Source organism: Dipteris shenzhenensis, chromosome 1 (assembly GCF_047967505.1).
Source record: "Dipteris shenzhenensis isolate YYH24624 ecotype China chromosome 1, Dip_SZ_1.0, whole genome shotgun sequence".
NCBI classification, from domain to species: domain Eukaryota; kingdom Viridiplantae; phylum Streptophyta; class Polypodiopsida; order Gleicheniales; family Dipteridaceae; genus Dipteris; species Dipteris shenzhenensis.
The window spans coordinates 56,910,681-56,933,874 of record NC_141596.1 but is presented as its reverse complement, the minus strand read 5'-3'; the positions used below and the strand labels follow the sequence as shown (position 1 = coordinate 56,933,874).

Here is a 23,194-nt window from a genome sequence, read left to right as displayed (position 1 = left end):
TCATATCAGGTGATTGTGTTGCACTCACCTATCCAATAGAAATGCTAGCACTAGTGGAGACCCTTCGTTTCCATAGTCACCACCTTAGATGACATGCTCACAGAGGGCCTCTTTATGGCTATGCTGTATGGATTCCCCCCACAGCTGCATGTCACCACCTTAGATGACATGCTCACAGAGGGCCTCTTTATGGCTATGCTGTATGGATTCCCCCTAGATGTTGACGAAGGCCTCAATATTTTCAGATGAGAGTATTCTCCACTTGTTGGTGGGGGGGGCATAATTTGAGTCTTGATAGGGTCTTCAGCCTCATCGTATCCTCATTTGGCTCCCTAAAATTTTTTAATGGAACGAGCTATACTATCAGAAAACTGAGTTGTACAAATTTCCTCTTGCTCAGACGAGGCTCTTAGCAATGGCTAGATGTAATCTTTTGGCCTCTAAGGCTCTCTACAATCTTGTATGGTCTTCAATTTGATTGTGTAGTTCTTCTTTCAATCTAGATGTTTCGGCTTTCTGCTACATTTTTATTTTTGCCTCTTGCTCATAGAGATGCTTAAACTTTGGTGCAACTTCAGACCGAGTTGTGATGTATCCATGAATACCTTTATTTCCATCACCCACAAACTTTAGCAATGTTGCTAGATTTGAAAATAGAGGAGTAGACTTCTTGAGCAGACATTTTCGATAAATGTTTCCATCACACCATAAGCCTACAAAAATAAGGCTATGGAGAGATTAGTTATAGTGTCCCGACAAAGGAGCTCAACGTATCACAGAGGTGTCTACAAAATGATTGAGAGAAAGAAGTGACATATAGGAGCATTATGCAAAAGCTCCTAGAATATTACGTGTTGAATATAGAAGAGTGTCTTTATTCTTCTATCCTTTGACATGTTTACAATACTTGTGTATATTTTGTTGAGTATTTTATTATTTCTAGATTTTCGAACCAACAAAAAATGAAAAAATCGTGAATTTCACTTAGGGCCCAAAAATAACCTTCCTTTTTTCCTAATGTAAGTTCTTTCAATCGTTGTGACGCTCCAATTTTATATATGAAATATTTTGGAATATATATCACAGATAGTGTTCAGAAAGGATGGCTTTGATGTTTTAAAGGTTTTGGGAAAGTTTGGTGTTGGTTGAAAAATTTTGGTTTTTGTCCATTATGGTGTCGGCTGGATTTTGCGGCTTGATTTTGAGTTGGTTAGAGAAATAATTTGAAGAAACTCTGTATGAGAGAGTTTTAGATCTTGTTGAGTAGAAAAACTTAGTCCCAGAGAAAAATTTGTGATTCACTCATTTGCATGCCTGTATGGAGGTTAGAAGTTGCTAACAAAGTGGTTTTGAGCTAAAAGTGCATCTAGATTTCCGTGTCAAGATTTGCAGGCATTAGACGGAGGTTGAGATGGAAGAGTTGGCCTTGGAAGGTCAAAAGCAAAGGGAAAGAAGAGGGTCCGATCTTCGAGATGAGCTATTGAGCTTGTCCATTGGATCTACGAGGCAGGCGTGGTGATGTTCCGAATAGGGCCGTTTTCATGCCGTCGAGATTCCGTATGCGTTTGCTATCAAAAGCGCACGCTAAAAGATGGTGAAAAGCACACGCATGCTTTTCGAGAAAAGCTATTTTTGGCCGATTTTGGGAACTTTTGGCCTTTTTTTTTTGGAGTCGTGAAAGGCTATAAAAGAAGAGGAGATCGTGAGAAGGAGAACACACAATCCAACGCACGCATATCAAGGTTGTACGAAAGAGAAGAGAAGGCATGCATCTCGAGGTCGCACGAGCGAAGAGAAGGCACGCATATTGAGGCACTGCGAAAGTGACAATAGCACATGCGAATCGAGGCAACGCAAAGAAGAAGATAAGATCAATATATTTTGAGAGTGAGAGTGTGATTGAGATTTGATCATTTGATCATCTGATTTGAACATCTTCATGCGAGTGAGAGTGAGAGTGAGAGTGAGAATGAGATAGCTCGGGGGTGGACGGGTGGTATCGAGCTCCTTCACGAAGTGATTCTTATCCAAAATTATTGTAAAGACTCATCAGTTTGATTCATACTGGAATCTCTCTTCTTGTTTATTCGTGATTATTATCTTGCTACAATTTTGATCGTGATTGTGAAAGAAAGGTGTGTGACAATCGTCCTCCCAAACCTCTCCTTGATAGAGAAAAGAGATGTACTCCTTTTATTACGTGAGATGTGGTTTGATTTTACTCAATAGCCAAGAGACATCAAAGAACAACTACACATGGTTGCCTCAACAACAATATAATAAGTTGCATTTGTGTGAGGCTAGCTAGAGTATCACCCGAGTATCATCACCTTCACGACACAATAAGAAAGAGCAAAAGAGAGGGATCAGAAAGGAAGCTCTATGCAAACTAAGTATGCTTTTTTATGCCATCAATGGCACTTGGGCACGAGCTAGTTGAGCTGAAAGAGGGCTCAAGGAAGAGCAAATGTCGTACGAGAGAGGGAAAGAGGGCTAGAGGAAGAGCAAATGTCTTAGGAGGGAGTCCTAAGCATATTGAAAGCAAGGAAGGACAAATTCAATTGCATTAAGACTTTGAATGTTTATCTTCTGATGTCCCAACCATGTCGTCTATCCACTTCTGCAAAGACCTGCAAGATGACCCTCCTTTCATGACAGCCTTCTTCGCCTCTTCACTCAATCTGCCCATTCTGCTTCGCATCTCCTTGCCCTCGTCTTCTTGCATCAACCTCCTCACACCGCTCTCTACTTCCAACCTTCCCAGCTCAGGTTCATGTTCCGCCCGAAAATCGATATCCTTCGGAGTCACCAGCTCCAGGCCGACTTTCCATCTCTCCGTTACCATCCTGCAGTCCGTCCACTGATCCAAATACCACGGCCACATAATCAATGGCACTCCCATACTGATCCCCTCCAGCGTTGAGTTCCAGCCTCCATGTGTTAAAAACCCACCAACGGCCGGATGAGACAGCACCAACACTTGAGGTGCCCATGGCACTATGCGTCCTTGATCCTTTACCTCCTCCAGATAGCCTTCCGGCAAGATTTTCGCCAAGCTTTCAGCATCCTTGTAGCCTCTCACTACCCACAAAAAGGGCTGCTGGCTTGCCTTGAGCCCTAGGGCCATTTCATGCTGTTGCGTTTCCGAAGTATTCACTTCTGAGCCTACCGACACATACAGAACAGTGTTTGGGGCGTGCGTATCCAACCAGGGGATGCAGTCATCCTCTCGCCAAAAACTGGGTCCGGATCGGGTATCATCATCCTTGCCTCCGTCCATGAATGCAGAAGGTAGCAATGGCCCTACTGGGGATATGGGGAGCTGTAGTTTTTCAGCGACCTCGTTTTCAAGGGCGTAGAACGTATTGCAGAGGATGTATGCAGCTTTTGGAAGACTCTTATTGTTCTGTTCTATCGATTCGTATAGCCAGCGTGATATCCATTCGAAGCCCGCAAGATGTCCGAAGTATGGAAGATCAACACCACGAAGGGCTGGCAATCCAGGAACGGAAGTGCTCATAAGATCTGCGCTCCGTCTCTCGAAACCACGTTTCACTGCAGATTGAATGCAATTCAGTACTCACAAAAGGAATGCACGCCTACATTGGTCTCAAAGAAAAGGGAGGATCGACCGCAACGTTCAGTTAACTCACCGGCCCCAATCGATGCATCCATGAGACCTTCAACCACCAGCAACGGCGTATGCATGTATATTACGAGTACAGATAGAGACTGCGGCCAGAAGAGCACCCTCGGAATGTCGTATTTGTCGGCCACATCTTGGCTCCATGGAAGGAAATAATCCACGATGATGCAAGTCACACCAGATCCTCGAGAATTGGCCCGTGCTATGAGGCTATCGAAGTTGCGATGCAGGTTCTCTTGGAAGACGTCAATGTGCTGCCAAACGTAGGAACGTTCCCGGCCGACATCGAGGGGAAATCCATCGGAAATAGTCTCAAAGGAGATAGAGGGGTGGGCGATGGAGGAGGAGGGGAGCTGGAGGCGATGGAAGTCGTGTTCAGTGTAGACGAAGGTGACGGAGAAGCCATAGGATTCTACGAGAAGCTTGGCAAGCTGGAGCATGGGGTTGATGTGGCCGGTGGCAGGTAAGGGAAACAAAACTGCGTGGGGAGTGGATGTCATCTGCATCGCCATATCCATAGCCAACAAGCTTGCACGCTCGCAATCTGCAAGCACAGGGCAACTGCAAACACAGGGCAACTGCAAATTCACAATTAGTTCTTGGACGTCACCCCAACCAATTGAAATTGGGTGTCCATTGCTTTTCTCAGTCACAAATGCGAGGACAAGAAAATTAGAAATTCGTAAGTGGTTGTCCCATTCACCGGCTTGGAAATTAAAAGCAACCGAGGCCGTCCATGGGCTTGGGCGGAGCCAACGAGACCACATTTTATTTTAATCTATCCTCAACTTTTGGGTGGCATTGACCATATTTCACCTCTCTTACCAATTTCACCTAGAGGTTTAATTAGCTTATGTTTATCTATGGCTTAAAAATATTGTATGAGTATTTCTCATAGGTTAGGCGAGTGGGGCTATATCATTCTTCCATAAGCATTAATTGAGAAGAACAGTTACCATTCGCATATGATAAAATATTGTATAAGAAAACGTCTAAGGTATATTAGCTTAATTTGGCTTGAAATTAGTGGAGAAATTACAATCACTATTCCCATGATTTTGGTACACAAAAGGTATATGCTATGAGATATGACAAACAAGATTAGACAAGAAAACATTGTGCACAACTTCTTAGAATGGAACCACGTGCCTTGCATTGAAAGGTCATACAAATAATAATTGAGTGTACAAACAGATTCCATTGTCCGAGATTTGAAAAAACTATTATAAATTTTTAAATGTACTACATTTAAAATTTTATAATAGTTTTTTCACAATTTCTTAGAGAACATTCTATGAGCTAAGCATGGGAACATTTATGTAGCAATGCTAAATTTAATGTCCCAAAATTGGGGATCATTACAGTGAAACATCCCGAAATCCTTTGCAAAGGATTGGCTCTAATCTCCCAAAGTTTCTCTCTCTCCTTGTTTTCATAGGGCTAACCTCACCAAAATCCCTGGTGTTAACCTTAAAGAGAGGGAGCTCCTCTATAGTCCATGGAGAATGCAAATGTTTTGGAAATACACTATTCTTTGCCTCCCCACAAAAATAGGATTTTAAAATCCTCTAGGTGGGAATGCCCTCTTAGAATAGAACCATGTGTTAGCTTGCATGCAAAAATCATACATATACACAACTAAGTATATATAGGCATTTCAAGATTTAAGATACTATTTATAGATATAATAAATAGAAACTCCAAATGTAAACTCTCATGATATAGTATTCATGAAGGGAGTACAAATTAGAATACACATTGTCAATTAATATTCCTAACATGGCATCTAGAAGGTCTAATGTTTTATTATCTCACAAAGTTTGTTGGCATTATGATGACATTTATGGGGTTAATGTATATGGTGGTCCCACACATTTGTTTGGCAAAAAGAATGATTTTGAAATGCAAAACATACAATTAGAAATTGATCTCTTCGAAGATACTAATCCAAACTTACCAAATAAAAGTGCTCATGATATCTCATGATGCACATGTGTGAGTATCCTCCCACACATACACACACCCACCGTTCCACACATACGCATACCCGCATGTACATGCATGTCCACAACACATGCACATGCAGCTGCTGCAACAGTAGGCACACATACATCCATGTGCATGCATGCAAATATGGCATGCATAGAATGAATAGTGGGAATATAAAAAATGACATATGGAGCCCTACTTAATTTTAATATATAATGATATGCCATGATATTATAATGTAAAAAATGAAAGCATATGGCCCATAATTGAGGTGGTAAGCATCTCACTTGTGTCCATCCTACCACATGGATGGCCGCATGAGTGCATTATCTAGGAGGTTGTGCATAGTCCAAGCATATATAGTTTTATATATATGCATTTAGGAGGTTGTGAATTTTCCAAGTGTATAGTAATTTTCATATTAGGAAAATTAAGATATATGGCAAGCATCTTTATGACATCACGTCAATTGCCTTTTTCAAGTTGGAATTCATGTATTTTAGCATTAGGAAAGGATCCATGCCTGATGCCCTCGATTTCGATTTTTGTGAAAATGGAAGCTCAAGAGTGTCACACCTGATCGAAGGGTTTGCACTTATACTTTGCATGGTTCCAAGATGCTCTGCTTTGGAAGGGCAATTAGTCAATGCAAATATGGCTATAACGTGGGGGCATCCCCTTGCTACAAGTCATTCTCCCCAATGTAACCACTAAATCTGGTTTCTTTCTAAAGCTAATACATTTTACCCCATCCTTACATTTTCCATGTAGTTTGTTTCCTACCCATTGATCCCTCTTCTCATTTCTCTCTTTCTTAAACTATAATCATGTTCAACAATGCACATTTCTCTCTCTCTCTCTCTCTCTCTCTCTCTCCCCCCTGCCCCCGACCCCCCCCTCTCCCTCCCTCTCTCTTGCTTGAAATCATGATCATAAGATAAGTGTGGCAATTCAAATTTTAGTTCCATACTCTAAAAGATAAGAAATTAAACTATTATATGCATCATACCTTATATTTGTCATTTAACTTTGTTACATTTTGGAATTACTAAATATTTCATTATTTGTCACAGCAAATGCCTTGGCTTATTCATGCTCTAGACACAAACAAAGTACTTCTCTTGACCTAGAGGAGATATGCAACATATTGCAATGCTTTGGGCAACATTTACAATTACCCAAAAATTTTGCATTTTTACAAGTTAAGAACTGAAGTCTAAAACATAAGAAACAAAACTAAAGTATAAATTAACAACATTGAACTTATAACATGAAGTTGTATATCTATCTCACTAAATTCATGGTAAGTATAATTGACTCTCCTTATGTCACTACAAGGCATAGGCCCTTTTCGGACGAAAATACTGATGCTTTTTACATAGATTTTTTTTTTTCACGGGCACAAAGGTCGCTAAAAGCGTCAGAAAAGAACCGTCGCTATAATGCGTCGATATATAGCAACGATGATGAATGTCCCTATATAGCGACACTGTTAATCGTCGCGATATAGCGACACTGGTAAACGTCGCTATATAGCGACGATTAATAGAACTTAAAAAAAGGATTAGTGGGGCTAAACAGGGCTTGCTATGGCCCTATTTAGCCCCACTAATCCTTTTTTTCTTTTGGTAATTACAAAACAAAGTTCTTTTATAATAAAATTTCCCTTACGAAAAGGGTGATACAGAATCGCTCAAATGAAATGATCGAGCAACAAAAGCATATACATGTCGAACATATACAACATTGTTTGTTACAAAATTCTGCATGACCGCGACACACTTTACGGAGGGATTAGTACAAAGAAACAACCTCTTAATAAACTACATAAGCAATATAATTTGAGATCGATACATACAAATTGGGCCTCCCATGATTCAACACCCCCTGCTCCAAAATGCGCGCTTCCATATTCCTCCATCTGGATCCTCCGTGCCTCCACGTGCTGCAGACTAGGGTCTTCCCTCGTTGACTTCATTGCCTTCTTCCACTCACGCTTGTGAGCGGTGTGGGGCGGGCCCCTTGGTGGTTGACCTGCCTCAAGCCTGGCAAGCTCCGCTAGTGCCTGCCTCTTAAGCGAAGATCTTTTCTTGTAGAGTAGAGACATAGCAAAACGTTCTGGGATGGCGGGCGGAGAAGGAAGAGAGGAGAGTAAAGATAGAGAAAAAGGTTGTAGAGAAGTTGTGGAAGGCCAAAAGTTGAGGGGTTGACTACTTATGAGTGATTAGAAGCCATGGATTGCCAAAGGCTATAAGAGCTTGTAGACTGATTGGTAAAATATTTTGGTGCGTCTCAACATTTCAATTAGAGCTAAAAACAAGGGATTGAATATAAGACCTTCTTGTTATTATCCACTCAAGAGTCCATGTGGGTTTTTGTGTTGGTATTACTCAAATACCATCTCCTTCTCTCATTAGAGAATGTTCTTTGTGTGGTAGTTTGTATATCTATTGATAGAATACCAAGGAAATTACTCTTTTGGGGTTTCTTTGCTAGTTTTTATGCATATATGATGCTTTGGACTGTCTATTCCAATCTTTTTTTAGTGCAAGTGATGACCCACCACAAATCAAAGATTTGAGGTACAGTGGGATTAGGACTAGCATGATGTCACCTGTGTAATGCAAGGATTGGTGCTAGACAAAGAGAAATAAAGGAGGGAACTTGAGAAGTGGAGTCACTAGCATGACATCTGTAAGGTTAGACCTTCTCACTTTGCGAGCACTAACAGCAATCCACATCCTATTTTGTATGTGTCTTTCTTGCTTATTATCTTGTCAATCCATGTATTTATTAAAAACTTGTGTGGTTGGTCAGATTCAAACCAAGGATGAGTATAAATATGATTCAAAGAATATGCCTTAAGCTCTTTTTGATAAGTTTGAGTACGATGGGTACAACTTAGTTGGTGGTCCTTAGTGACATAGGTAACTCTCTAGTTGCTCTTAATTTCATAACATGCAACCAGCATGCAACATACTCTTCCTAGTAGCTTATAGAAGGCAAGGTGCTAGGATCCATTGTAGGTGGAGGTAGAGGCAAAGGTGAAGATGAGGTAGCTTTCTCCAAAGGTGACACAAATTGAGAAGATTGATGAGGGTTCTCCTCTACATAGCTAGTTCTCAGATTGCATCTAGTCTCTCTATTTTGTATTCAGTGTGAGTTTGTATATCCTTTTTTTGGTTTCTTGTTTAATCTTGTATATCCATGTCCTCTCTAGTGAATATTTTTGTAATGCAGATTACATTGCCCCTTCAAGGGAATTTTGTAATACACCTTGCAATATATATTCATGCATCTTGTAGTTTCTTCTTATATACATCTGACACTCTTTGCTACTACCTAATGGAGAGGTAGATTATTTTTGGTGTGATATGCATCAATACCTGATAGATATACCAAAGCTTATATTTTGATGGCTAATAGAAATGGTGTGGCTGCTAGGATCGAAATCTCCACGGCTAGTGGTGTAAAATCTGTTACTCCTACGACTAGGTGCGGCTCTCTGGCCTCTTCCGTGTGCAGTTCATTGACACTTTACACTTGGAAAATTTTTTTTCGTGGACAAATTTCGTACAAATTTGTGTCAGGTACCAGCCAATAACTTATGGTGTTTAAAGAATCTGGTGTTCTCCAGCGTTATCTACCATCGATTAATGTTTTACTTGGCACTTGTTTAACCTTGTAAAGCTTTTGCACCAATTGTATCATCATCTTGTCCCTACAAAAATGCTACAAATTAGTGAATTCTTCAAAGAATCCCATTGAATAAAAATATGTATGGCAATTGCAAGTGCTAGTTCATGGTTGGCTTGTTTAAACTAGAAGGAAACTTATTAATTTGGCCTTGTAAGTCATGATGCCATTCACCATGCAAATGAACTATATATGGTATGAGTATTTGGTTCTTCTTGCTTCTTAATATCATTAAGGCAAGGGCACCTTGATAGTTTCCCAATGTTCAGGCTCATTTGCAATTGTGATGACCTTGTCATTCCCTCACTCAAACACCTCTCTTTAAAAAAGGTTTCAAATTAGATTGACATAACCCCATTCTTGGAATGCTGCTCATGGATCTTATCCATACAAAGTTGGCTCTTCCTAAGAATTTATAGGAGTAGCAGACATATCATGTATCACTTTTCTTGGGACAGATGTCTTCCCTAGCATAATTGCCAAAAAGTATTGAACATGAAGCACCACTATAAAGTCTAATTTTAACAAATGAAGACCACTTACATGCACATAGAGAGTCAAAAATCATGTGTCACCAATGCATGTATACAATAATCTATGCATTGTAATGTTCATGAGTTATTCACACACTTTCATCTCAAATCTAATATGGTCTCATATCTAGTATAGATAGATTCTCTCTAAACCTTTCACAAGTTTGGTGTTGGTAATGCGTCTGTAAATATATCTTCAAATTGATCTTTGGTCAAGTTTTAAGTTTGATGTCAACTAGAATGATAGAAAAACCAACGTGGTTTCTTGACCGCTTTGCTCAAGAAATTTCAGCCATATTGCCACAAAATATCAAAGTAGCTTCCCCTTGCAGAGCTACTGTAGGTTTTAAAGATTTTCTTCCCTAATATCCAATGATGCTCACATGGCTTTGGCACAACTAAGTAGAGCATAGAGTTTGGCTTTGGCACAACTAACTAGATCACAAAACATGGCTTTGGCACAACTAACTAGATCATAGAACATGGCTTTGGCACGACTAATTAGAGCACAAAGGATGTGCAAGATGGGGTAGCCACCAATTTCCTCGATTATGCACATGAATCTCTTGATGAGTTTTTTAGTCATTGCCTAACTATAGAGGGTTGCTTTCCAAGGGGGTTGTAATTTGATCACATGATGACTTGAGTTGCGTGCAAACCTTACATACATAAGCAATTAACAATGGGGCGAATGTGTATATATGTACACTCGAAGAAGAGCAATTAGTGTGAGTCTTAGCTATGGCTATTTTTATGCAAGCTTCCTTGTTTGCCATGCTTCCACCTCGCTTCTCCCCTACAATATTATCACCAACCAGCCTTCGCCGTGTACAGTGTTGTGGTTATCGGCCAAGCTCACTTTCCGGGATCATGCAAGCTCTTCATAAAGATCGTGTACACAGATCGATTACAACTAACGACTCTGTCGATATGCTTTTGCGCTCCATCGAGGAGCACATGGCGCAGCTCCTTCGCGTCCCCCCGCGGGAAAGCATTCATGCACAAGAGGCCCAGCGAGCCTTGGCCAAGCTTGCTCAGAAGTGGGGCATGAAACCCGACTCGTTGGATTCATTCAATCGTTTTGGCATCTCGCTTCACAGCCATGTGAATCCATCTTGCATCAGTGCCGAACGTCTCGCCGCAGTGAGCCTTCATAGCGGCCTCTTCTTCCTCCTGGATGACCTGTGCTTCGATAAGCACAACCTAGATCCAGCCGACTATGGCGGATCCGGACATTTTCGGGAAACAATTCTCCGGACGAGTTCAAAGACGTGGGGAGTTCTTTAGGCACGCGATGATCATCTTTAGGACTTTGGAACTGCCACCCAATGCCGCTCCTATCGAGCGAGCAATGATGGAGTTGAGAATGGAACTTAGGCGCCTTTCCACTTCGGAAAGCTACCGTTGTTTGGCAGACGCTTGCGATGTCTTCGTTGAAGCCAGCATTCTGGTCGCGAACGACCTCAACGACTCTGGTGCTCGCTTATCGGTCAAAGACTTGAAATCGTACACGCAAATTCGCTTGCGAAACTCGGGCGCGTTTCACAGCGCTCCCCTGACGGAGGTCGCCTGCGATGCTATCCTTCCGGACGAGGTGCGCTCTCATCCAGGGATCCAAAAGCTCATACTGGAGTACGCGATAAACGCAGCTTTTGTTAACGACATCTTCTCATTTCACAAGGTGGTGATCCTGGAGGGCAGCCAGTTTAACCTCCTCAAAGTGTTGATGGACTCGGAAGGAATGACACTGGCTCAAGCCCTGCGACGATCTGTGGAGCTTGTAAACTGTGCCACCCAAGCCTTCTCCGAGACTGAGGCGGCGCTGCCGATCTGGAAGACAGAGGCTGTGGACTCAGTGGTGCGTCGGTTCGTGTTGGGGCTTAAGGAGGTTATGGTCGGCAATTTCCGCTGGCACTCCTGGATCACAGACTGCTATAGTGCATCCTGTCTATCCGGCTGCGAACTCCTTAGCCTTCAAGAAAGCGTGGGTTTACGTAAATAACGTATCCTAGATCCACTGGGTCAGTTACTTGATTTCCATCCTTTCATCTTCTTCCAGCGCTGCTACCATACGCCGGTGCTCCCAAGCATTGTATCCAATCAATCACAACCAACCAGTTCATTTGATTTCGGGTTCCATTCACAATCGCATTCTTTTTTTGGTACTCTTCAACGACTGTTTTGCGGGTATTTCTTCAATTTGCTTATCTGCTCATTTCACATCAAAGATCGTATCATAGTAGGATTGAAGCTTCCGGCGATGCTTTTTTTCCCGTTGCAAAATACATATAAATTTTATTTTATTTTTTGATACATAGAAATTGGGGATGAAGCAATCGAAGATCAGAGTTTGGAATGATGTATGTGCACGGTTAATGAACTTTTCCCGTTTATTTCATCGCTCTCTTTTCTTTACACTCCATGTCTTCCTCCTCGTCCTACCAGCACCAAAATCACCTCGATTCCTCAAGGCCATTGCAGAAATCAATCGATCTACGTTCGTATCTCCTTGTGATAAGTTCCCCCTCCTCGCCCGCTTGCACCCTCCCCTATGAACTCTCCGAAGAATAAGCATTGAACTCCTCGGCTTCATAAGAAGCTCCTCCTCATGTTGACATCGCAACGAGAATTATCCAGCTCCAATAATCGGGCCACGATTGCCTGGATTGTACTATGACGCACTTCAACAAATGCCAACAAATGATTAGGATCGTTTCAAATGTCCAGATTTTCTTGGTCTATAGATAGAAGATAGAGTGCTCAAATCTTTGCTCTCCTTGACGTGTACTAGCATGTATCTCGATTTCGTAACATACACAATGCACACTCCACATGCTAACCTGCATCCTCTTTTCTCAGGGATCTACAAACACTTTGTCAACTACGTCAATTATTTCTGCTCGTAACCAGATCCCACTCCAGTCTCCATCACGTGTGTCCTAAGGAGGTTTCACACCCGTCGGCTGACGGGGATTAAACCCCAAATACTCCGTCCACGAAGACTATGAGCCCGTTAGTCCAGGCTTGTATTCGGGCGGACATCTTCTGTTTATGTAATAAATGCTCCCATCTGTTTTCACCAAAAAAGGCTATCTTCGATGGTAATGCTGTTTGTAAGATTTTACAAAATTGCAAAAATATTTTTTACATGTGAAAATGAGATTCTCGCACATTCATTGTATATAATTTGCAGGTTGTCTGTCAACACTGGAGTCCATGACATGGACTTCACATCAGATTTTTACTGTGGGTGAGAGACGTGTGAAAAGGTTAGCATAAAGGGGACAGGTGTCTTGAAAATGTCACCATCCCCCCTTTTTGGCCTGCCATAGGAAAAATAGGTTTTTTTTTTAACATTTCTTTTTATTTTAAGGTGATTGGTCCAAGTATGCTCCTTGTAAGGGGCTTTCAATGCATGCATTTAGTGACTTAGTCTTCTTTGGCCTACTCTCTCTCTCTCTCTCTCTCTCTCTCTCTCTCTCTCTCTCTCTCTCTCGTGCATTCTCAATGTTTTGTGCTGAAGGTCTATGCGATCGACGTGGCAACATGGTCTAATCATAGACAACTAGCTCCACCTTCTCCAACAAATTTAGAGTTGTCAATGTTGACCACAAGACGTGAATTAGAAAATGATAAAGAACAGGATGCGGTATCTTGATTCGAGTGGTGATGGAGGAGCTGGGGGATCACTTTCATTTTTCAATATAATGCAATCAATTGATTCATCAATAAGATGAATACCATCCAAACGCTCAGATGGAGGCAATATTTTCTCAGTTACATCATCCAAAAACTCACAAAGCCCCCCCCTTCTCTCTCTCTCTCTCTCTCTCTCTCTCTCTCTCTCTCTCTCTCTCGCGCGCACGCGCGCGACAGGCCACATGAATGAAATTCATTTTGTTTCTCCATGCAAAGAGGCATGAAAATGGGAGAATATGCTTAGGTGTCAAGCTGTCATGAAAAGTTAAGTTAGTCTGCATGTGGCATAGTAGTGGCCCACCAATGCCTTTAGTATTGGGTATTTAAGTTTTTGACAAGTTTAAATTTTTTTTCTCTTTTTTTTTGAGAAATTAGATCCTCTCTCTATTCCGATTCATGCGATGTCCTTACATTTTGGAAAAGATTATAAAATCCATAGGCGCTACCCCTTACATTATGAAAAACATAGGCACAACCCCATACATATGGGCTATCCTACTAACTACACCCTTGAAAAACAATAGCACAAAATGGGCAATCATGCTCTAGCTTGGTGGAGAAAATTAGTCATACCTTCATAAAATGCTATTTTGATGCATGTATAGTTATTAAATGTTGAAACAAACATTATAGATGTGTAAACCATGTCTTGCCATTTGACCTTATATGCTACATGGCCCGATTTTGATTTGCCAACAATAAGATATAGGCTATCAAAGTTTTATGCTAGAATAGGCCGCACCGACATGGCCTCTTCTAACATTCAAATATCCATTTTTAATGATTTGCTAAAAGTCTAAAATGCACTCACAAAAGGCACCTGGAAATAAAATTTTCCTTTCCAAGTGCCTTTCTTGAGTGCATCTCATGCTTCATCCAGCCTTCCAATAGAGTTATAAAAGTAAAATATTTATGCTAGAATAGGCCACGTCTATGTGACTTGTTCCAACATAAAAATTTGATAGCATGTGTGTGTGTGTGTAGAAGACATTTACAACACCCCCTTTCATAGTGAAGATTAGACAATTTAGAGTAGGAGTGAGAAATGTTTAATAGATAAACTTTGAAATAAACATCCACAAAAAATGAAGTAGCATCATTAAAGGATGAATCACTTTGATAAGGAGTAGAGCTTTGATAAGTCATTGGTAGCATCACTTTTATTGAAGAGGGGAGTCTCATGCCTACCTGCCACCATCCAACAAGCAAAATAGTGAGAACCAGTTTTAACTTTAGTTGGGAAGACAGTGTCATCAACACCCCTCCCTTGTTATTGGAGTCACAATAAAATTAATGCTTGGCCATACGTTTATCAAGATTAAGGAGCGAAAGTAATGAACCATTGTAAAAAAAAGAGGGGATTTTTAATGCACATTCAATAGAAATACTGGAAAAAAGGTTAGCATGATCAATCTAAAGGTTAAGGGGCAAAAATAATCAATCTTAGTACAGAAAAGGGGTTAATTAAAAAACAAATCACTTAGAAATAAAGGAGGTAATAAGGGTGCAAAAGCTGAGAGGTACAGCTATGAGGCAGTAGGGGAGCTCGGAGAACGAGGCGGGAGTAGTTAGGTGAGACGAGGAGTTTATTTATAGGGGAGGGATTCCATAGGTTGGTGATAGGAAGGTAGAGGGTCTGGGAATTGAGGAGATGGAGGGCTAGAAGTCAAGTAATTTTAAGGGTTAGTTAATAGAGAAAAAAGCATTGAGTTTAGGGAGTTTATTTTAAAGGGTTTAGGACTAGTTTAGGAGGTTTTAAGGGGTTTTAAGGGGGGGGTAGGGTATATAGGTCTTTAGAAGGAATAAGTGAAAATAGGGAAAAGAAGTTAAAATAGGGGAAATAAGGGGCAAATAGGGAAAAATAGGGGTAAAAGGGGGGAATAGAGGAAAATAGGGGGAAATAGGGGGAAATTAGGGAAAAATAGCGAAAATTAGGGGAAGATAGGGAAAATTAGGGGAAGATAGAGGAGAATAGGCGAAATTAGGGGAAGATAGGGGAAGTTAGGGAAATTAGGGGAAATTAGGGGAGGTTAGGGGAAATTAGGAAAAATGGGGGAAATTAGGAAAAGTAGGGTAAAATAGGGGAAATTAGGGAAGAATGGGGGAACTTATTTTTTGAAAAAGTTAAGGAGGATTTAGGAAAATTAGGAAAATCAATTAAATTAAAATAGTAAAACTTTTAAAGGAAAATTTAGGATAGTAGCGAGGAGAAGCTTGGCAAGGGAGAGGTTTTACTAGGGGGAATTTAGAAAAAAGAGGAGAGATGGGTAGGGAAAAGGAAAAATTAGTTTAAAAAATGTAAAGAAATTAAAAGAAATAGGAAAATAAAGTGTAGTTTGGGACAGGAGTTTAGCAAAACAAATAGGAAAATGATAAGTAAAGATGGGGGGGGGGGGAAAGGGAAATAGGGGAAAGTGAAAGTAAGGGATAGGAATAGTGTGTGTGTGTGTGTGTGTGTGTGTGTGTGTGTGTATGCCATATCTCCATAAGATCGCTATGTGGTCCATCTTAGTTCAATATAATATACTTTTTCATTATGAGCTTGTGTGGTGTCAAGTGCCCATTACACTTTGTATGCAATACCCACTTCTCACACATTTTCCGCTTCTTCTAGTTTATTGGGGTTAGGGGTGCAAACAAAGTGTTCCTAGAGCTAAATAGAGTTTTTATCAATTTCATGGCATCCACCTTCCTTTGGTTATCATCTTGGGGCTAAGGGGCATCATTCATTGATTAGGTGCCTCCATTTTACCAATATATCTAGGTACACACTATGAACCATCCAACCCTCATTTCCATGGTGGCAAATGTCAATAATAATAATAATACCAAGGGTCATTAGAGTGTTGATCAAGTGCAAGGGTCCCTTAAGGGGAAGTCTAAGTGGATGTCAATTGACAGACGCATCTCGAGACTACAAGGATCCTCGAGGAGAGGAGTGTGTGTGTGTGTGTGTTTCCCACCAACCGCATTCCCACAAGTCCAACATACAATCCTAGTGAGGGCAGTAGTCTGCCCATCACAATGGATTGGGTCGGACTACTGCCCTAGATAAAATCACATCATTTATAAGAAATAAATCTTGATGGTAAATCTCTAATGAAATCCATATCCCATTGTCCTTGTCGTGTAAATGAATGGTTCCTTGGAGTACCATTAAAGTAAAAGGCAGCGTCAAATCTTTCTAACTAGTCAGTGGAAGATGAAAAAAATCTAGTAATGGGCCAAAAAGGCTCCAATAGTAAGGATACAAGAGTGCTAAAGGTCAAGGATATACATATAATATACAATGCGAAGGTCCCTCGATCAATAGGTTGAGGTCATGAGTAAAGGTTATTTTGGATGTTCCCATTGTATAACACTTGGTTCCATTGAACAACGACATGATAGCCTGGTATGCTAATGATAGGGGTGATAATGGATCCTCATAGCCAAGTTTGGTGAGGTCCTCAGGATCGACCAAGAAGGGATCTGTAGGAGATGAAGCAAGTCCGCCAAGTTAGGATCTTTGAAACCCAAGTGACGTTGCAACGGTGTGTGTTACCTACTATTTCAGTGAATCTAAATCTCCTCTACTCAATATTCTTTGTCATAGCTTCGAAAGGCCCCTGGCAGCCTTTGCTTCATCATGACTATAATTACATTTCTATTAATGCTTAAGGGTGCAGCAAAGAGAATCATTAAGTAAGAAGAATTCTATCTAATTACTCTAGCTGCATTTCTAATCAAGAATGCAAGAGAGTAATTTCTAGCTACATCTCTAATCGAGAATCCAAGAGAATAACTCCTTATCAATTTTCGCATTGTTAAAAACCATAACATAGTTTCGAAATTCAACAAGCTACAAGATATTTTAGTTTTCAATTCTCATCGCTAACATTTCTGTAAGTGTGCATGAAAGGGTCGAGAGTACTATATCTCCCATCATAGTCTCCCAAGTGTATCCTTCAAGGTTGCCAACATCCTTCTTCGCAATACCATGCTCAAGACTCTACTTGCAAATCCGATTGAGAGGTGTGTCGACTCACCTGACACCATCACAACAAAAATGAAATTTAGAACAATACATTTTTGATGTGGAATCTAGGCTTCAAGGCCAACACACAATTGTTATCCTTGTCACTCTATCTAGATTAGCATTAATAAAATCTTGGCATTTTCAAGGCAATTGGCATTTATAAATTTTATCAAGTTGTTATACAAGTAATTCTCATGAAATCTACATCCATACAGGGGATTAAGATGAAGCATGTCTAAAATATATCCTGAATTAGATAACATGCTTTAGACTATTCCAAAATAGAGGGTGTTATAAAAAAAATGGTAATCCATTTTACAAAGGGCTCCCTTCTCAAGTAGTGATGGAAATTTGTGGACAGCCATATTGCATGCTGCATATCTTCCAATACATAAGGAATCACATTCTGACTTGAACTGAGAAGTTGCAGATCTATGGACAAGCTATAATTTTTCTTTTTACTGTGTTCTCAAGTAGTGACAGAAATTTGTGGACAGCCATATTGCGAGCTACACATCTTCCGATACATAAGGAATCACATTCTACTTTGAGTTGAGAAGTTTCAGATCTTTGGACAAGCTTTAATTTTTATTTTGGAAGCATATCCATCACACATTTGTAGCAGAAGTGATACTCTCTACAAAATAGCTAAAAATTGATGTTGTTACAGCCAGTAAATTACTACAGTTAGCCACTTAAGGAGACTTCTCCATGACTTTCTATCATGAGCCTTCCGTGTTTTAGGGCATAGATCATATAAAGTCTATGATCGATCAAAGGGTTGTATAATTCAATCACAGGGGTGTATACTTGTGGTTGACAATAAAGATCAACATAGATTAGAATGGTAATTTTGAAGCAACCCAAAACACATGAATATGTGGTTGCTCGACTACCCTTAGGACCTATAACATTCTATCTCCGGCTGGTAATGGACGTGATCAATCGACAGCATTCATCTCATAAGCTATTCAAGGTCTTTGGTTGCTATTTGGGGTCTCGTATGCTCTTGGTAAAGCCACTACACCTCAAAAGGAACTGGCTAGGTTGCAGCCTCAAGAGTTTTTTCTCAAACTTATTTTCCCTGGGCATTGAGTTTTGCAAAGAATTCTAAAACAATCTAGTAGAATGTGTGACTGGCAATGACCAAGCTGAAGCAAAGCTTGAACTACAATACTCAAGCCGTATGCAAGCAGAGATGACTAGGGGACTCAAAAGAAAAATAGTAACCTAGACAAGGGCATCCCTGTGTCTGGGATCCTTAGTCACAAATCCCCCAGCTAACCAATTCTCTTGCGAGATCCGGGCGTTAAAATCCAAATGTCATTTTTTGTCATACATTATTCTTTGTACTTAAAGGCCAAAAACTCCCTAGAGCAAAGGGATTTTTCAATGTAGCCTTTCTGTAATAAAACAATACAACGTCTATGCTCAACAGATAATAGGATCTCGTACGGAAGAGAGAAAACTAGATAGTATGGAGAATCAAAAATTTGATTACTGTAGAACTGATACAATAGATGGCGCTGCCTCCCAACCGTGCGCTCTTGTGAAAGAAGCTTCGATGGCGTGCTAGAAACAGTAGAGGACGAAGGCTGGATGCTAAGGAATTAGGGTTGTTGTAGTGAGTTAATGAAATGGGCTTCATGGGCTTGCTCTTGTATAGCCACCACAAGTAATCGGTTAGAGCCAATTGGGTGATTGACCACATGACAGAACCAGTGCACAAAATAGAGTAACTAACCTACGGCGTTCGGCCCAGAGCCATCCGGGATCATTTGGGGCTCCAAACTAGCCTTGCAACTGGAGAGTGGGCTGCCCCGGGAAATGCTTCATCTACCCTCAGTGCAGCTAGTCATGGGATGCCTTCCCACACTTGCATGTAGCCTAGTTGGCGGTATGCCAACTCTATCTGAAGCCGTCCAGCCATCAGGCCACACATGGCCCCCATCTGGTGTCCAAACCAGGACCTATCAGATAACCGAGCTACTCAAATGCCTTCTCCTCATATGGGGGGCTTATAAGTAGAGTTATCTGGCTCCCGCATAGTTACACAAGAGTGGAGCATTGATATCTAACACCCCCCCTCAATGTCCACCCGCAAGTGAACTTAATTTTTCAGCCCAATGCCAAGTCGATGAAGATGCCTCTCCAACAAGTCTCTTCCAAGAGCCTTCGTGAAGATGTCCAGAACATTCTCTATAGTCGGACAATACACCATGTCGACCTCTCCATCCATGATGAGCTCGCGTACAAAGTGATATTGAATCTCAGTGTGTTTTGCACAAGCATGGAACACATGGTTCTTTGCAATCACCATGCAACTCTGATTGTCACATGATGATTCCGTAAGCTTGTTCTCCACTGGACCCATGTCCCCTAAAATCCTCCTCAACCACACTGCCTTGCAAGAAGCAAAGCATGCTGATTTGTACTCGGCCTCGATAGAAGAAAGAGCAACTGTGGGTTGCTTCTTGCTGACCCATGATACAGCTCTAGATCCAAGTGTAACTTGTCACTGATCTCTTGCTGTCCACGTCTCCTACCCAATCCGAGTCATAGAATCCGGTCAAGATGTTGCCCTTGGTATAGGTGATGCCATAATCAAGTGTGCCTTTGATGTATTTCAGCACCCACATCCCTGCCCTCCAATGGTTCTCCTGGGGCTTATTGGAAAACCAGCTTAGTACTCCAGTCGCAAAGCTGATGTCCGGCCGTGTGTTGCACAAGTAAATCAAACTGCCCACAAGCCTTTTGTACTTCGCTTCGTCCACCAGTGGTGATAAATCCTCGTTTGAGAGCTTCACGTCAACCTCCATAGGGATACCAACTATCTTGCACTGAGCCATGCCAAATGCCTTCAGTATCTCTCCATCATACTTCAGCTGTGAAATGAAGACCTGTTTCATGAAACTTCAATCCCCAAATAGAAATGCATCAGTCTGAGGTCTGTCATTTCAAACTCTCTTCCTAGCTAATGCTTTGTCTACGAGATCTTCTCTTCATGGTTCCCTGTTCTGACAAGGTCATCCATATAAAGGACCACGATCATACACTTGCCTCCTTCTCTGAAGATGTACAAATTTGCATCAGATGGGCTCCTCCTAAACTCGTTTTGTAGAAAGTAGGCATCAATTCATTGGTACCGTGCTCGTGGGGCCTGTTTCAGCCCGTAAAGTGCCTTCTTCAGTTTACAGACTTTACCTTCTGAACCGGGGATCTCAAAACCTAGTGGTTGTTCCATGTATACCTCCTCCTTGAGATCTCCATTAAGAAAGGTAGATTTTACATCCATCTAAAATGCAGGCCAAATTCCCTGGGTAGCTAAAGCCAAAACACTGCAAATTGTGGTTAGTCAAGCTATTAGAGCAAAAGTATCCTGAGAATCAAAACCATGTACTTGTGCGAATCCTTTTGCCATGAGCCGAGCCTTGTACTTATCCAACATGACGTCAGACTTGCACTTGACCTTGTACACTTGCTTGGTTCCGATTACCTTGCATTTTGGTGGTCGATCCACAAGGTCCCAAGTGTTCTTCATTATGGAGCCATACTTCGACTACATAGCCTCCATCCACCTATCATCACCCTGTGCCTCTTCAAGACACTTGGGTTCTTCAGCATGGATCACCTTTGATCAACGCATAGTTGACCAAGTGTTCTTGCACCCTTCTTTGCTCCTCTAATCTCTTGGACGGGCGGTGTTCGAATGGTTCCTCCTCAATGGCTGGAGGTTCTCTGCCGTACAAAAGCTGCTTTACCAACTTTGGGAATGGCCGTTGCTATTGTGGTTCTGTAGGCTCTTCTTCCTCTTCTTTATCTTGAATCCTCCCAAGCACCATTGGGGGAGTTCAATCTGCTATTGGTGGTTGTACTGGATGGATATCCTGGTCCTGGTTGTCTGGGAAAGAAGCATCCTCCTCCAATTGATGCGGCTGTTCTGAGAAGACCACATCGCAACTTACAATTACCTTCTTGGTAACAGGGTTATAGAGATGGTAACCCTTCACCTCTTCACTGTAGCCCAAGAAAATACACTTCCGGCTCTTTGGTTCCCATTTGGTCCTGTTAGCATCAGGGATATGCACAAAACAATCACATCCAAAAACTCTGAAATGTGCAGCTAAAGGTTTCTTACCAGAAAAGGCCTGTAGTGGAGTCATCCTGTTCACAGCCTTCATGTAGCTACGATTCAGAATGTAAACTGCTGTGTTACATGCTTCAGCCTAGAAAGTCTTTGGCAAATCTTTCCCTTTCATCATACTCCTACCCATTTCGTAGATGACGCACATCTTGCGCTCTACTACTCCATTTTGCTGTGATGTATGTGGTAGGGGCTTTCGCCTCTTGATCGCGTGACTTTTGCAGTAACTCTCAAATTCACTTAATGTGTTCACCTTCCTCCCCAATTCTTTCTCGACCATTACATGCCATTCCTTGAACTCACTAAAAGCCTCATCTTTAGTCTTTAGGAAGTATATCCTTATCCTTCTACTGTAGTCATTGATCAGCATCATGAAGTAGTGGGAACCACCCAAAGCTTTTGTCTCCATCTTTTCGTAGAGGTCCATGTGAACGAGCTCTAGAGGAGCCTTTGCCCTACTGGCCTCTTTAGGAAAGGGATGCCGATGCTGCTTGCCCATCATGCAAGCTTCACATACATCGGGTTGATCTGCAATTTCTAGTATGTCTGCAATCATTCCACTTTTATGCATCTCCTTCAAAGAACTAATTTTTAGATGACCAAACCTCTCATGCCACAGCTTAATGTTCTTCACATCCACTCGAGCATTGAAAGCTGAGAGTTTGTAGATGTTGTTGTGCCGTGTACCTTTACCAACGACCTTCCCTTGAAGATCCAAAATCTGTGCGCCATTCTTATCGAAGTGAACTTTGAGGTCCCGATCCGTGATCACAGAAACGAACAACAAGCTCCTCTTGATATTTGGCACATAAAGGACATTGGACAACTGTTTTACAACTCCATCTGACTTGAGAGCAATCGTACCTTTTCCTTTTGTTGGACATTTTGCATCATTGCCAATTGCTACCAGGATGTCATTCCATATCGGCTGTAGAGAGGTATACCAATCCTTCCAATTGGTCATGTGGCATGATGCACCACTGTCAATGATCCACGGTTCATCCGGAGGTACATGAACTACCTTCGTGTAAATCTCCTCAATTGCTACAAACAACTCTACTGGTACTGCCTACGCGTTGTTGCTGGACTCTTTCTTTAGTCCGTTCTTCTCATCTGCAATCTTCTTCTGGCACTTATTCTGCTTGTGCCGTGCCTTGTTGCAATAGAAGCACTTGATCTTCTTCTTTCTCTTTTTATCATCAGAAGAAGATGGGTTACCAGAGTCCTTACCCTTACCTTTTTTTGATCCAGCATAGAAAGTCGAATCTTCTCCAGTCCTCGTCTTTTGACGCATCTCCTCCTCCAGAAGTATCGTGCTGAAGTCCTCAAAGTTGAGGGGTGGATTTCTGTTCTGCGTATTAAGCGCCATAACAAGACCGTCGTACTTTGGTGGGAGAATCTGTATGCACCTTCATGCTAGATTTTTGATGGTGATGGTGATGCCAATCGCAGTCATCTGATCACGCAGA

At 41.4% G+C, this 23,194-nt stretch overlaps 2 protein-coding genes across 2 annotated transcripts; one reads left to right on the top strand and one right to left on the bottom strand.

The window, feature by feature from the left end:
• Positions 1–2,566: 2,566 nt before the first annotated feature.
• Positions 2,567–4,413, bottom strand: LOC147906085 (7-deoxyloganetin glucosyltransferase-like). Its single transcript, XM_087385744.1, has 2 exons — positions 3,654–4,413; positions 2,567–3,555 (listed from the first exon to the last, which is right to left on the bottom strand). Exons 1-2 carry the CDS (start codon positions 4,411–4,413, stop codon positions 2,567–2,569), a joined length of 1,749 nt encoding a protein of 582 aa, XP_087241870.1.
• A 6,745-nt stretch (positions 4,414–11,158) lies between these two features.
• LOC147906084 (sesquiterpene synthase Agr3-like) lies at positions 11,159–11,866 on the top strand. Its single transcript, XM_087385649.1, has one exon. The coding sequence runs from the start codon at positions 11,159–11,161 to the stop codon at positions 11,864–11,866; it is 708 nt and encodes a 235-aa protein (XP_087241775.1).
• The last annotated feature ends 11,328 nt before the right edge of the window (positions 11,867–23,194 follow it).